The 13,418-nt window shown below is 39.2% G+C and overlaps 1 protein-coding gene across 1 annotated transcript in view; it reads right to left on the reverse strand.

Annotated features, from left to right (window-relative positions):
- Positions 1–595: 595 nt before the first annotated feature.
- The window catches only part of SNX2 (sorting nexin 2), a 36,229-nt gene continuing 23,406 nt past the window's right edge, over positions 596–13,418 (reverse strand). Inside the window, exons 7-14 of the mRNA XM_025210481.1 lie at positions 11,989–12,064; positions 9,986–10,099; positions 9,660–9,753; positions 6,853–7,058; positions 5,604–5,747; positions 2,097–2,177; positions 1,908–1,979; positions 596–1,086 (exon numbers count right to left, since the gene is read on the reverse strand). Coding sequence (XP_025066266.1) covers positions 1,036–1,086; positions 1,908–1,979; positions 2,097–2,177; positions 5,604–5,747; positions 6,853–7,058; positions 9,660–9,753; positions 9,986–10,099; positions 11,989–12,064 — 838 coding nt within the window. The 3' untranslated portion in view covers positions 596–1,035. The remainder of the gene's footprint in view (positions 1,087–1,907; positions 1,980–2,096; positions 2,178–5,603; positions 5,748–6,852; positions 7,059–9,659; positions 9,754–9,985; positions 10,100–11,988; positions 12,065–13,418) is intronic.

Here is a 13,418-nt window from a genome sequence, read left to right on the forward strand (position 1 = left end):
AAGAGCGGGCCTCTTCCTCCTTCCCACCCCCACATCAGCCCCGAGCCTGCTCCTCCTGTCCCTCCGCTGCTGTAGCCTGGTTTCTCCCCATCCTCAAGCCCAGTCCTCCCTCGCATTGGGCCCAGACCCACTCCTCCCTTCCACCCACCACTGCAGCAGGGAGAGGGGGAGCAGGCCCGGACCCCAAGCAGCAGGAGGGAAGGGATAGAAGGCCCGGGGCAGGGAGGTGGCTGGGGCTCTGTCCCCGCCCACTCCCCACCCCACATTGTTCTTGATGGGCAGTTTTGCTAGTAGCAAAAATAAAAGGCAAAAAACCACCCTTAAGACTACCTTAAGACTTTCTAGTATCAGTAATTACCAATGAAGACCATTACCTCTTAGAGCAAGAAGGGAAGAATCTGATGAAAAGACAATCAGACTCAAGACACCCCTTAATAGATTCAAGGCACCCCTCAGAAAATGCTAACTCTTAGGTTTTCTTTTTGTTTTTAACTACAGAAGAACAGAGTAATTCTACTGCAAAACACTCAGAATTACAATTAGAATTAAAAAAAAATTAGAACTACTGATGGGGAAAAACAGTTAAACGTGTAAATAATGTTGCACAAGATACATCCCTTTATTTTAAATCACAAAAACATGATTCTCTCTCTTTACAGGAATGTTTAAGTGAACATTAAATCAATGCAATTAAATTTGTTTCATAAAGATCAGATAAACATACTACAGAACATATTGTAAAGAACAAAAATATCAACTTTCTGGCCTTGCACGCACATTTTAGTGCAATTATTAAGACACAATAGTGTTCAATTCAGCAAAGTATTGCAGAATGTCATGCCACAGTCCACTTCAAAGAGGGTCAGGACATGCAGCTTGTTAATAAAATGCTGTAGTATATAAAAAAAGCCACATGTTAAATTCATAAAATATATAGTGGTTTATTTGGATGATTTTAGAGTGATTTCACTGTGGAATTTAGCTTTTAACCAGACAAACACCCAAAGTGTCTTCGGATTTGGAATATTCTTCTTTCTAGGCAATGGCTTTGGCTTCAGGTAGGAATGCCTCCCAGTATTTTATCAGCTTGGGAAGAGACAAAAAAAATCATTACAAATGGCACATTTACCAAAGCACCTATGTTCTACCAAAGCAGAAGCTACAAAAGAACTTAGTAGTTATGCTTACTTCAATTTATTGCAATGGAGCCATCTCTATACATTCTTTCACATTCACTCATTTATATACAAATCATGCACAAACTTCTAAAATTAAGGAAGTCACAGCTAGGCATTTTCCTATTCCATTAGGAGAAAGTGTGATGTGTTGATGTGTACTCTAATTTGGGTATTTAAATCTAGAGGTTTATGATATTACATGCAAAAATAAGGCATACTTAAGCAGCGTTTGTAGAGACTGGTTTTACTTTTAAGTTCTTGCGTGCTGAGTAATTTGAAAAAGGTTGGAAGCAAATAAGTACGGTAGATAGTAGTAAAGTATTTTCAGCGTAACTGCATACATCTTGCTTTTCTTTGTATACTAGGCCACTGTCATTTCATACAATGGTTTTTACAGCAGTAGAATTTGTTAAACAGCATGTCTAAATTTGCCAATCCACAACTGCTTTAGTTATTCACTGATGGGAAAAACCAATATAAAGAGTATTCCTCCCACTTTAGAGAGTAGACTGGAGTAAGGTTAATAAACAACAGGGATAATAATGTGCAAGATGGACAATACCAGCACTTGTGAAAGTTGTTTTTTCCCTTCTCTTCCAATGTAATCTTAGTAAAATTTAGAGAACCAGCCTTATTCTACCAGATTTTTTCAAATAGTTTTGCATCAAGTTGTGAATCAAGCCCACAAGAAGACATTTTCATAAAAAGTTTAGTAAAACTCTAGCTTACCTGCTGTTGTGTTTGTACTAATGATTCTAAGTACTTGACAATAACAGTTTTAAAGTCTCTCACTCGTTCCCTCTGTTAATAAATAAATAGATTAACATATTAATCTTCCAAAATTAATCTATAATTAATTGGACCATAGTTTTTATTACTGGAAGTGTGACCATCACTACTTGCATAAATTATACATGCCTCAAATCTTCCCACTTCTTTGCGTATGGTTCTGGAGATCTGTTCAAAATCTCTCTCCCCTTGTTGAACTTTTGTCTCCCACTGGGGAAAGAAAACACACACAAGAATTCACATTATCTATTCAGATAAACAGATCAAGTACTGTTCCAAAACTATAAATCAACAACAGATTAACCAAATAGTAGTTAAATGCTTTCTCTGCAAGAAGAGGGAGTACTGTTTTAACTGACATCCAAGAAACACCTGAGGAAACTCAGTGTAGCAGCCATGTCAATGAACTAATACTTATTTAACAAAAGCCTTTCTAAGCTGCTTAAAAATTCTTGAATTTTTTTTTTTAAACTAACAAGTGCCCATTATTTACATCAGGAAAATATAGATTAACACATTTAGGGAAACCTTTTCCAGTAGTGCTTGTAAGTTTAATATTTTAGATACAATTTAATTGGTTGTTCCTTTAGTACAGTGATTTTCAATCCTTTTCATTTGAGGACTCCTAAAAAATTTTGAATGGAAGTGCAAACCTCTCTGAATATTAAGTGTGAGTATTCACATATTTTTGATTGATCATAGTCATCTTTTGCAGACCCCTTAGACACACTCTGCAGACCGCCAGGAGTCTGCAGAGCACAGGCTGAAAACCACTGCTTTAGAAATCTGGTTGCACACCATAAAAATATTTTCACTGTGGTGAAGTTTGCTCTACAATCATTAGTTAGGCCTGGTTTACCGGGAATCTTCAACTGCTTTGCTCTTAGCATTAGATGCCTACAGCAGTTATCATACTATTTTCTGAGGTTACTCTTATCTGTACCGAGTTAGTCAAATACTGAGGACTGTAAATTCAGAAGGTAGAAAAAGCCAAATTTTGTTTGCAGCCTAGTACTTTTTAGGGCAAGATTCCATTTGGGGGACTGAGATTGACGTTTGTTTGATCTGCTAATGAATTACCTTCCTTTGAGTCCTTTCTTCATCTGGTAACAAGACCAAGCCAATTAGAAAGGATGCAGTGCAGTGTTTTATTGTGAGACTACTTAATTTAAAAAGTCACTAGAAAAGTAATTTACACAAAGTTCTCAGATTTTTAGTTTTGGTGTACGTTTATTCAGATTCCCCTACTTTCTCTTAAGGGACCTAAATAAAGCCACAAGCTACAGCAGTGGGCTAACAAAGTAAGCAACACTGTACCAGTAAGAGGCATGCCTCAATTGCTCACAGGAAAAGATGGCTCTGAACTATGTTTACTAGGGCTGTGTGAAGCTTTGGTAGTTGATTCGGAGAAGATCTGGGTCGATTCAGCAGCCAAATCTCCGAATCCAAATTGAATCGGGACACCCATTAATCTCTCCAAATCAAATCGGAAGCCTCCGGATCAATTTGGAGATTTGACCAGAGACTGTATAGGCAGGCACTAGGCAGCGCCAGCAGGAGCAGCTGGGGAAGCAGCTGGATGAACCCCAGCTTGAGCCGGCAAACCCGGGAGAAGCTAAGGTTCCCCTGGCTGCTCTCCCACTGGGGCGAACTAGGCAGTGCTGACAGGCCAGGGAGAAGCCCCAGTTCAATCCCCCCAGGCCCTACGGCTTCTCCTGGGGCTGCCAGCACTGCCTGCCTCGTCCCGGCAAGTGGGCAGCTGGATGAGCCGCAGCTTGAGCCGGCAGCCCTGGGAGAAGCCGCAGAGGCTGGGGGAACGAATAGGGGCTTCCCCCCAGCTCCGAGTTTGATCCCCCAGCTCCCACGGCTTCTCTTGGGTCTGCCAGCACTGCTTGCCTTGCCCCGGCGGAGGGGAGGAAGAGGTGTCCGGGGGAGCAGCCGTACGAACTGCGGCTTTTCCCAGGGCTGCTGGCTCAAGCCATGGCTCATCTGGCTGCCCCCGCCTGGGTGCCTGCCCGTATAGTCTATAGCCGAATAGCTTTGGCTTCCGATTCAGCTGAATCAAATCGGGACAGAGATTCAAATCACTGAATTGGATCGCTATCCCTCTGAATCCAAAGCAAATACTTTCCACTTCACACAGGCCTAACGTTTACACCCTCCCATTCCCGGTGGAAGTGAGGGGCACACTGAAGAGATCCATGTATAAAGCAAACATTCTTGAGGGCTTGTCAAGTTATGGTCGCCTCCCTCAATCAGCACTGCATAAATCTCAAAATATACCACTGATCCCAACCCTGTCATTCCTCTTATGCCTGGATATGTAGAAAGCACCAACATAAAATGGATTTATGGTGGCTTTAAGTTCTTAAACTTACAGCTCATTGAGCATTACATTTATAGAACCACTCTTTTATCCAGCACAAAAAGTGGCTGAAGCTGCCTCCCTTCCTAGGCTTTAAACTTCATTCTTGTGAGGTTTAAAAAAACTATACTAAAATGTTAAATTAATGGCTTTAGCTATTGGAATATGGCTGTTTATTATTGGTAGTGAGCTTTGTAGATTCTGCAACAAACTGATTATAAAAACAGTTCCTAACAAAATATTAGGGAAACAGGAATCCTTCAACCAATTACATCTAGTCCCTTCACTCTTGCATCTTGTTTGGTGAGAAAGATGGAATATTTTAAAAATCCTTTGGAATAATGGCTAAAGAGAACTTGCTAGTTTTGAAGTTCCAGCACATGTACAAGTTGGAACATGACAATGACAGTAACATCAAGAGTCCTGCTATTTCAAATATGACTGCAGAAACAGAGTCAACAAGTCTGAGGCACAGAATGACAAGATGACCCAGGGATATACATTTTCTACATAGGACCAACTGTAAACATCAAATCCTACAGCAAAACACTGCATTAAAAGTACAAAAAAGATAAAGCAGATTGTGAGTAGTGACCAATGAAGCAGCCAAACAAAACAATTGTGAAGATTTTAAGCTCTGTTATGTAATGATGTTTTCCCACTATTTATGAGAGAACACTGGTACACACTTTTAGAATGTGTGCAGTACATTAAGTTAAAAAAAAAAGTTGTCCTACCTCTTCAATTTCCTTGGTGAAGCATGATAGAAAAAGTGTATATATTATGACAAACTTCAACATGTTGGATTTAGTTACTTTTACTGAAATTATACCATATATACAAACATATATATGGGTGGAAAATATTGCATCATTAAGCAAAACATGGAAATAGTTTTCCATTATTTTTAGCTTGATTTTAAATATTTGAGTTTCAGAAATTAGAAGTCATTTAATTGCACAGCAATAACCTGGATCAATGGCTTAAAAACTAATAAAAAAAATAACCCCCCCTCAGCCCCCCTTTTTCATGTTCATTTTTCCTCCATTCTGTAAGGCAGAATTCCAGCATCTTACAGAGACTTCAGACCTGATGTAACAATTATGTGCATTTCATATTTAATATTTCTTTTTAAAAGTTTCAGTAAATGTGGAAAATAGCAAATGTGTAAGTGATTTACAAATAAAAGTGATAGAAAAGAAATGCCTTAATGCTGATGAATGAATCAATGGAAAGTGTAGGCAGTGCTTTAAGATATACACCATCATTACCTCTTTTATTTCATCTTTAGCTTGTTGCAATTTATCAGGTTTGTTGGCAAGCTGGAGCTTTGCTTCTGCCTCTCGCTTTTTCTGTAAAGTGACCTGAGCATCTTGCCATTTCTGCCAGCATTTCATTCGGTGATCAAACACACCCTGCAAACATAGTGGTATAACAAAGTTAATATGCTCCATTTTTTTTTGGTAAATTTACCCACATACTTAAAAAAATCACCACCATGTAAAACTTCCAATGCAACTTAGTTTTTCTAATGTACTTTTCACAAGAGTGCCTGACACCTGGAAGGAGGAAGGAAAAAAAAGAAAAGAAAAGAAAAATCTTTCATTCATCCAGACTAGGGAGTACAGAAAATGGGCAGTTGAGTCTTCACACATTCAGCCCTTTATTTCACTGTTGAAACTGATGACAAGGCTGCAATTAAGTAGAATTAGTTTTTAAATGCTAATCTCCTGGAATCTGAATGAAAAGTGTTTTTTTCTTTAAAAAGCTATAGAGCTATCTAACAGTACCTGGTCAGAAATAGAATGAGGTAGCACATGTTCTGAATGTTCACAAACGTGAAAAAAAATGTCTGAACTAAGAAAAGTGTGATGCTGAAAGAGACTCAGAGATAAAATAGTGCTCATATTTCCTTGTGATCAAAAGCTACTGGAATGCATATTGCAATTTACACACACATTTAAAAAGTACTGCTTTCACATTTTAAAGGTTCCTTACAGAGCTACAATAGTGTTTTTTCCCCTCGCTCCACCCCCTCTTACTTTAGTAACTCTTACATAATTTTTTTTCTCCTGGAACTCCTCTGGTTTTTAATATATTACATGTGGATACTCTAATATATTTGTATGAAGATGAGCACCATGAATAGCATGGTGCCCCTAAACAATGTGCACTCCTTCCTAGGACTTCTATACATTGCAAATAAAGGGATCATTAGCCATTTGTTTATACTATGTTTGGGATATTGCAGAACCTGAAACTGATTAACTAGTGTCCACTTAGGTTGCACAACAGTTAATGTGATGGGATTTCTCCATGTCAGCAGGGACATTTCTCACAAATATTTAACTCTTGAAATTATAGCTATCCTTCAAACATCTCAGAATTTAAATCAAGAAGGCCATTCCTTTTTTCCTGATTTTACAATTGTTTTATTACCCACAAAAAGTGGCCTTCAATACAAGTCATGGCTTTTTATGAGATTCCCCCACCTTCCCGCCCCGCAAAACCAGGGCTTACTTTTACTGCAGCAATAAGACGAATATAGTCACCAAGCAGTTCTGAGAACATGTAAAAATCAGCAAAAGCTTGTTCTTGATGCAGCTGATCTATCTTCTCCTCAACTTCTGCAAGCTGAGACAAAGCTCTAGATAAAGCAGTGTGGTCCTCAGAGTTACCCAACATGGCAGCACTTTTAGCAAAGGCAGCTGTGTTGGCTGAAAGCTCTGAAATAACACGAGTGTAAAATTCAGGGCAATAGTTTAGTAATTAAATAAAATGCTGTATTAATTCTGTTTTTTCCTACTTTAATTAGGCTGCATGTTACTCTTTAAATAGTATGGATTAAAAGATAACTCGAGACAGACCTATTTAAAAATAAATGCAACTCTCCACCCAAATCTAAATATTTTCATAGTTGCTATAAAAACTTACTCTTTCTAAAGGTCATTTAAAAATAATTAAGAAATGCTTTATTTTTCATGTGGAAGTTCTAAAGAGGAGATAGCTATAAGGCCCTCTGGGCATGACTCATTACTGTATATCTGATCAAAATAGATATAAGCTCAACTGGAAGAAATCCTGAAGTATTCATATTTGAGAGGTGATAAAACTAAAGGCTTACATTTACTCAAGTTTACAGAGTCAGTGTCAAAGAAAACAAGTTTAGTTGAAGTACTTGGGGTTTTTTCCAGGTTACAGATCACAGTATTTTTCATTTAAAATGTGGTGTTAGTATAAGAAAGTTCCAGAGTCTTCCCTGCCACAGCAAGGGCTCATCATGGCTGAATGCTTCTAGCCTTACACAGGAGTGGAGCAGTTCTCATATTCACTCCCCATTTCCTTGCATCTCAAAAGTTAAAAGGTTTAACCCTGCCACAGGTGCTGCTGAATTGGTAGCAGCTTTTGGCTGAGCTCTATGAGGCTAGGAAGCAAAAACAGAGGCCCCAGCAGCCATTTCAGCATCCCGTGCCTCCATTCTGGCATGGAAGTATGCCATCTCATTTAAACATGCACCCCAGTTTTGGATGACTTTTTTGGGGTGGGAAGAGTTATGTGTACATGAGTAAATATGTAATAAATAGCAGATACTGACAGGCCAGTTTCAATCATTGTCCCCAATTTTCCATCCAGTTTTGCAATTCAGGAATAGGATTTTGTAACCAAAAAAAGTCTTTAATAATTAAAAGCGTCTCCAATGTTTTCCTGAAGAATTAGCCCCTTCTTTCAGAACTGTGCTCCAGAATGTTATTTAATGTTTCCAACCAGTACAGCTTGAGAAAAAAAGAAAAGTTTCTAATACATGAACCATATTTAAAAGCATGGAACATCATCTTATTTCCAGCCATCTGCTGTCTCAAATAGCAAATTCATGACATTTCATCCTCAATCATGGCCCCAGCAGGCTCCAGTTCTGGCTATAGAAGTCACCATTTACTTGTGCCTGGTAGATGATGTTACTTCCTCACTTGCCAGCTTTCCCACAGTACATAATCACTGCGCTGATATATAGAGCAAGGGAAGTCAGGCCCAGATCATTCGTATTTGAATAGAACAAAATCCATTAATTTGGCAGCCCACTGCGAGTTATAAGATGGGTTGCTCACAGATGTTTACCATGGCTTTTGCACTACTTTTTTTTTTTGCAGCAAGAGAGCACCAGCAGTTCTGCATAGCTGTTCAGAGAAGCTGCACCCTTTAAAGTAAAAGCCACAGCAAACACCTAGAGGACTTCCAGTCCCATGTAGTTGTTCGTTCCAACTCTGTACATCCCAAATATAAGTCACAAACCCTCAACTTACCAGGGGAGTTAAAAACCTAACCCTGCAAAGTATACTGGTTCTACTGTAGTAGAACACTAGGGTGAGCCCAGCAGGAGCCCAAAACCCAGATGGGAAAACTGGGCTGCCTGGAGAACAGTACAGCACCCAAGGACTTTGAGAGCTAGATAAACTAACTGCTGAGAGCACTGTACATCTTCGACTTCCCTAGCACACACAAATGGGGCAAATCTCAAAGTAGACGCAAACAGACCTAAAGAGCATGGGAGGTGGGAGATAGGAGAGAAACAAAAGCTAAATTTAATACGTTCATGACTTTCTGAAAAAGCTGATCTTTTTGGATGGAGCTCTTATGCTACTTTTGCCTAAAGATCACTTTTGATGAGAAAAGTTTCCAGGCAAGCCCAGTCTTCCAGTTGTGAAAACCCACACTTAAGCATCAGATTACAGCCAACAGCTACTTGAACCTTAGCACAAGATCATGTATTTGAAGTGACAACGGATTCTAGTTTTCTGGTTATGTACATAATTTCAGTCTTAGTCTTTTCAGCTGCACAATTATTTTGCAGTGTAAAAAGTTACAAACTTAGCTTTTCCAGCATACATATCTTTGCATCAACGTTTTAAACTGAAATCTTACTCTAGAAAAATCGATTTCTTGCAATTGCTTTATATTTACCAGCTGTACTAATAGGTATTCATTCTTATTTATTGCAAGTTGAATCGTGTTATCTTGGTGTATATATTCTGGAAAGAATTCTATGCTATCAATTAGAGTGACCTTAACATTTTTCTTTTAACAGATATACCACGAGCTGCAGATATTCTGGGTAGCAGCTAAGAATACAGGAGGTTCTATGATGCTTTAAAACAGAATTATATTTTTCTTTGGAAGTGTCATTTTTGTATTGCACCAAGATATTTGGAATACTATTAAATTAGCTTACTAGTTGCAAGTTTATAATACAATTCAGTTTAAGACCAATATAAAACTAATAATTATAGCTCAAGCATTGAAATCTGATGCCTGTATTAATAAATATCTACCTTTCCTGTGGCAGACTAAGGCCTCTACACTGGCATGCAGTTTCCTGAGTTGCTGATCCAAGTTCTCAAATTGCTGCTGTTTTTCCTCAAACCACTGACAAAAAAATGAAAGAACCAAGCATTATAAATTGGGTTACCAATAGCAAACTACATTCCTTGTTTTAAACAAACAAATTAACCATGTGCAACCAGGGTGGTCAGCTGCAGCACAGAACCCAAGCCAATAAGTAAATTAATATCCCATTTTCTACTCCTAGAGCCTTAAAATGCAATTGTTGAGCCTCATTAATTCATCTCATTATTCAAGTCGAAAAATCAGCTCTTACTGCATCCGATTCATTCATCTTGATTGTCATTTTGTTGACAGCGTCGGCAGCCTTGTTCACCATCCTCAATATTCCTGCTCCACTCAGAGCCTGGGTGTTAACCGCTCTCGGCAGCTGGAATTGAATGACAAATAAGGGCAAACAAACCGGTTAAATGGCTGGAGGTTTAACTGGGCACAAGAGGGATTGAAAAGGATATAGTGTTTTCTTCACTCCCATACATTTCAATATAGTGGAACCTAATTTCTCAAATTTACTACTTTTACATTCTCAGAGGAAAACTTAAAAATATAGACTTTCTATTTGCTTTTCTTCTGCACCTTTACATTTAAATGGAACACCACTCTATTTGTCAAAAGTTATTACGAAATAGGCAAAAACCTAACTGGACACCTGTATGCTATAGAGAACAAACTGCTAGTATAGAAACAGATAGCAAGGCTTAGATATCGTACCAAGCTACTACATTTTAGTAAGTTATAAAAATCTTCTAAAGCACATGCAGAAACAGCTTGTGTCTTCTCATATTTAAATAGCCCGAATATCAACCTGCCCCACAGGAAGGTTGCAAAAGAATGGTATTTTTATCATATTTTTTTGATCCTCTAGAATAAGTACACATAACCAAACAACCAGTCATTGGTATTATTCTGAATTACCATTAAAGGCCCAAGCTAACTGCTTCAGGTCTCTGGATCTGAAACCATTTGTTAGTCTTCAGATTTGGCCTTTCACTTGTTTTGAAACCCATCCTCCCCTTTTTTAAAAATAGTAATAATGGTCACATGACTGGCTTAACTGTCAGTCATGTGGCCCCTATGGTTCTTCAGGTATGGCAGGCTTAATGTAACTAAGACACTGACAATGGCCAATCAGAGCACTCAATACTACAATAAATACGCTAAGTACATCTACAAAATTGACTGTTTACATGTAGGATTTTGAAGTACTTAATGCTTATGGAAAGGTGCCAGATTGATAGTACTGGTGACTGAAGTCCTCTATCCACAGAACAGTTAATCTGGCCAATAGGCATATAGGAGTCTACACCACCAATATACCCAATAGTGGACCTCAAGGGGTTATTTCCAGAGGACAGTTTGGTTTCCAAACCAGTTTAATCCTCAATCCCTTTTAAGACCAGCCGATAACAATGCCATTGTGACTTTTGTGTATTGCATTAGAAGCTGGGCAGACCGACTCACTTCACATAAACCACTGAGCAGCAACAAATACATTGCCATCAAAGGTAACCCAAAAGGTTTTAAATCAGAAGAAGCATGAGACTTTACCCCATTATTTTTTTTTCTTGCCTTCTGCCATCCTGTGCCATGGGTGGCATAATCTAATCGGAATACAGGCAGTCCTTGACTTACAACATTTATAAATTGACACCCTGTTTCAACTTTATGACGTCAGTTTCGACTTTACAATGCTTGATCTGATGCGATGCCACGCCAGTGAACAAGTTTGCTGCATCACTCATCTACCTGGAGAACATCTGTCCAAACTTCCTTGGACACTTTCTTTAAGAAAGCAGACAAGACTCCAGAAAAACCTGCAGACAAGATTCCTGACAGGACTCCAGCCAAGAACCCTTCAAAAAGTCCAACCAAGAGCCTTTCAAAAAGTCCAGCAAAGTCACCTCAAAGAAGTCCTTCCAAATCAATACAACTGCTATTTACAATATAAATACATTAATGTAGCTATATTACTCATCTATAATTGATCGAGTACAAAATTCTGGGGTATTTTTGGTGAAAATAGGGTATCAGGCCTTGGTTCAGGAACCAATCCCCCATTTATAACATTGTTTCTTATGAGAAAATTGGTGCCGAGTTACAACATTTCGACTTAAGACGCGGTTTTCAGGAACCAATTGTGTCGTAAGTCAGAGGACTGCCTGTACATAGTTTACAAAACTAAGTTTCAAAGCAAAGAAGTTATTTTGTACAAATTACTGTTATTTAGAACAAATAGGAGAACTTAAAGAACTTAAATACCTCAGAACTTTCCAAGAACTGCCTTAAATCAGGATCCTGTAACAAGGTTGGGTGTTTTACTGTTCGTTGCAGATACCTATGATTTTAAAAGTTAAAATATTAGATAAAGTAAATTTAGGGCTTCTGACAACATTGGAAGGTGTCCTTCATCCATAAAACAGGCACAATGCAGGTGGCAGTACTGCAAGAATCCTTTCTTCCTGCCAGCGTGTTCAAGCCCTTTAGTGATCACTTCTAACAGTCAGAGGATAGTTCAGTCTCCATGCCCTGTCAATCTTTTGCCTCTCTAAGATTTCCAAATGTTTTCATTTATTGCTATTTCCCCACCACCACAATCCTCCTCTCCTATTAGCAAAGTTTGTGATAAAACACCCCAATAAACAAGTAAGCATGCCATGAAAAACTGAAGCAATTTTTATATACCGAGAAAGTGTTAAAAGATCAAGTCAAGTGAAAGAGGGAAGAAGTGGATATACAAGAGAGCAGCCAAGAAGTTTACAGAGAAAGTTTACTGACCACAATTTAGATTACTAGCAACTGAAAAATTAAAACTATAGTTACACTTTTATTCTTTTGGAAAAAAAGAAAACAGACTTTTTGCTATTTTATGCAGCAGCATACAAGTCTAGGCCACTCTAAAAGTAAGAATAATACTGTACGTCTTTGTCCCATAATCTTTCTTCTATCATCCTAGGCTAGGGCATAAGTCCTTTATGGCAAGAACCTCCAGCGCTTGGCTTAGGACTTTAGTGATATTACAGTATTCTACACAATACAGTAGAATTTATAATTCTCTAAAAATATTTATCTGATTCAGAAGTCAACTACCTATACAAATCAAAAAACATATAAACAAGTTCAGCTGTAAATTCTTCCATACCAATTAAATAGCTGCTGTTTAATTCCAGTTGGTTAATCTTAGATTTAAGGCAGGCTTGTCCAACATGCGGCCCGCTAAGCCGTTTTCTGTGGTCTGCGGTGCTGTGACAGGAAACAAAAGTAAACACTGTTTACTTTTGTTCCCACCCCTTGTCCCCCCCCGGCCCCTCAGCAGCTTCCTAATGGCTGCTGAAGGGCTGGGGAAGGGACAAGGTTCCCACACGCACCGCGTCAGCTTGACATTGCTGACACGGTGCATGTGGGAAGAGGAGTAGCCATGTGCCACTCGGCACAGGATGAGCCCGGCCAGAGCAGCAGGTGCTCAGCTGCACTTTCCCCCTACCTGCGCTGGTCAGTCCCGAGCGGCACATGGCTCCACCGCCGCCTCTGCTGGCTGGTGCCAACCTGGGCAGGTCTGTCCCATCCGGAGCAGCATGCAGCTGAAGCTGGCTTCCAATGAGCTACTGGGGTGGGAGGAGCCCGGCCAGGTTAGCACCAGCCAGCAGAAGTGGCAGCGGCGCTGTGTGCCGCTCGGGGCCGGAGGGGCACCG

The sequence above is a fragment of the Alligator sinensis genome, unplaced genomic scaffold, assembly GCF_000455745.1.
Source record: "Alligator sinensis unplaced genomic scaffold, ASM45574v1 scaffold1451_1, whole genome shotgun sequence".
In the NCBI taxonomy this organism is placed as follows: Eukaryota; Metazoa; Chordata; order Crocodylia; family Alligatoridae; genus Alligator; species Alligator sinensis.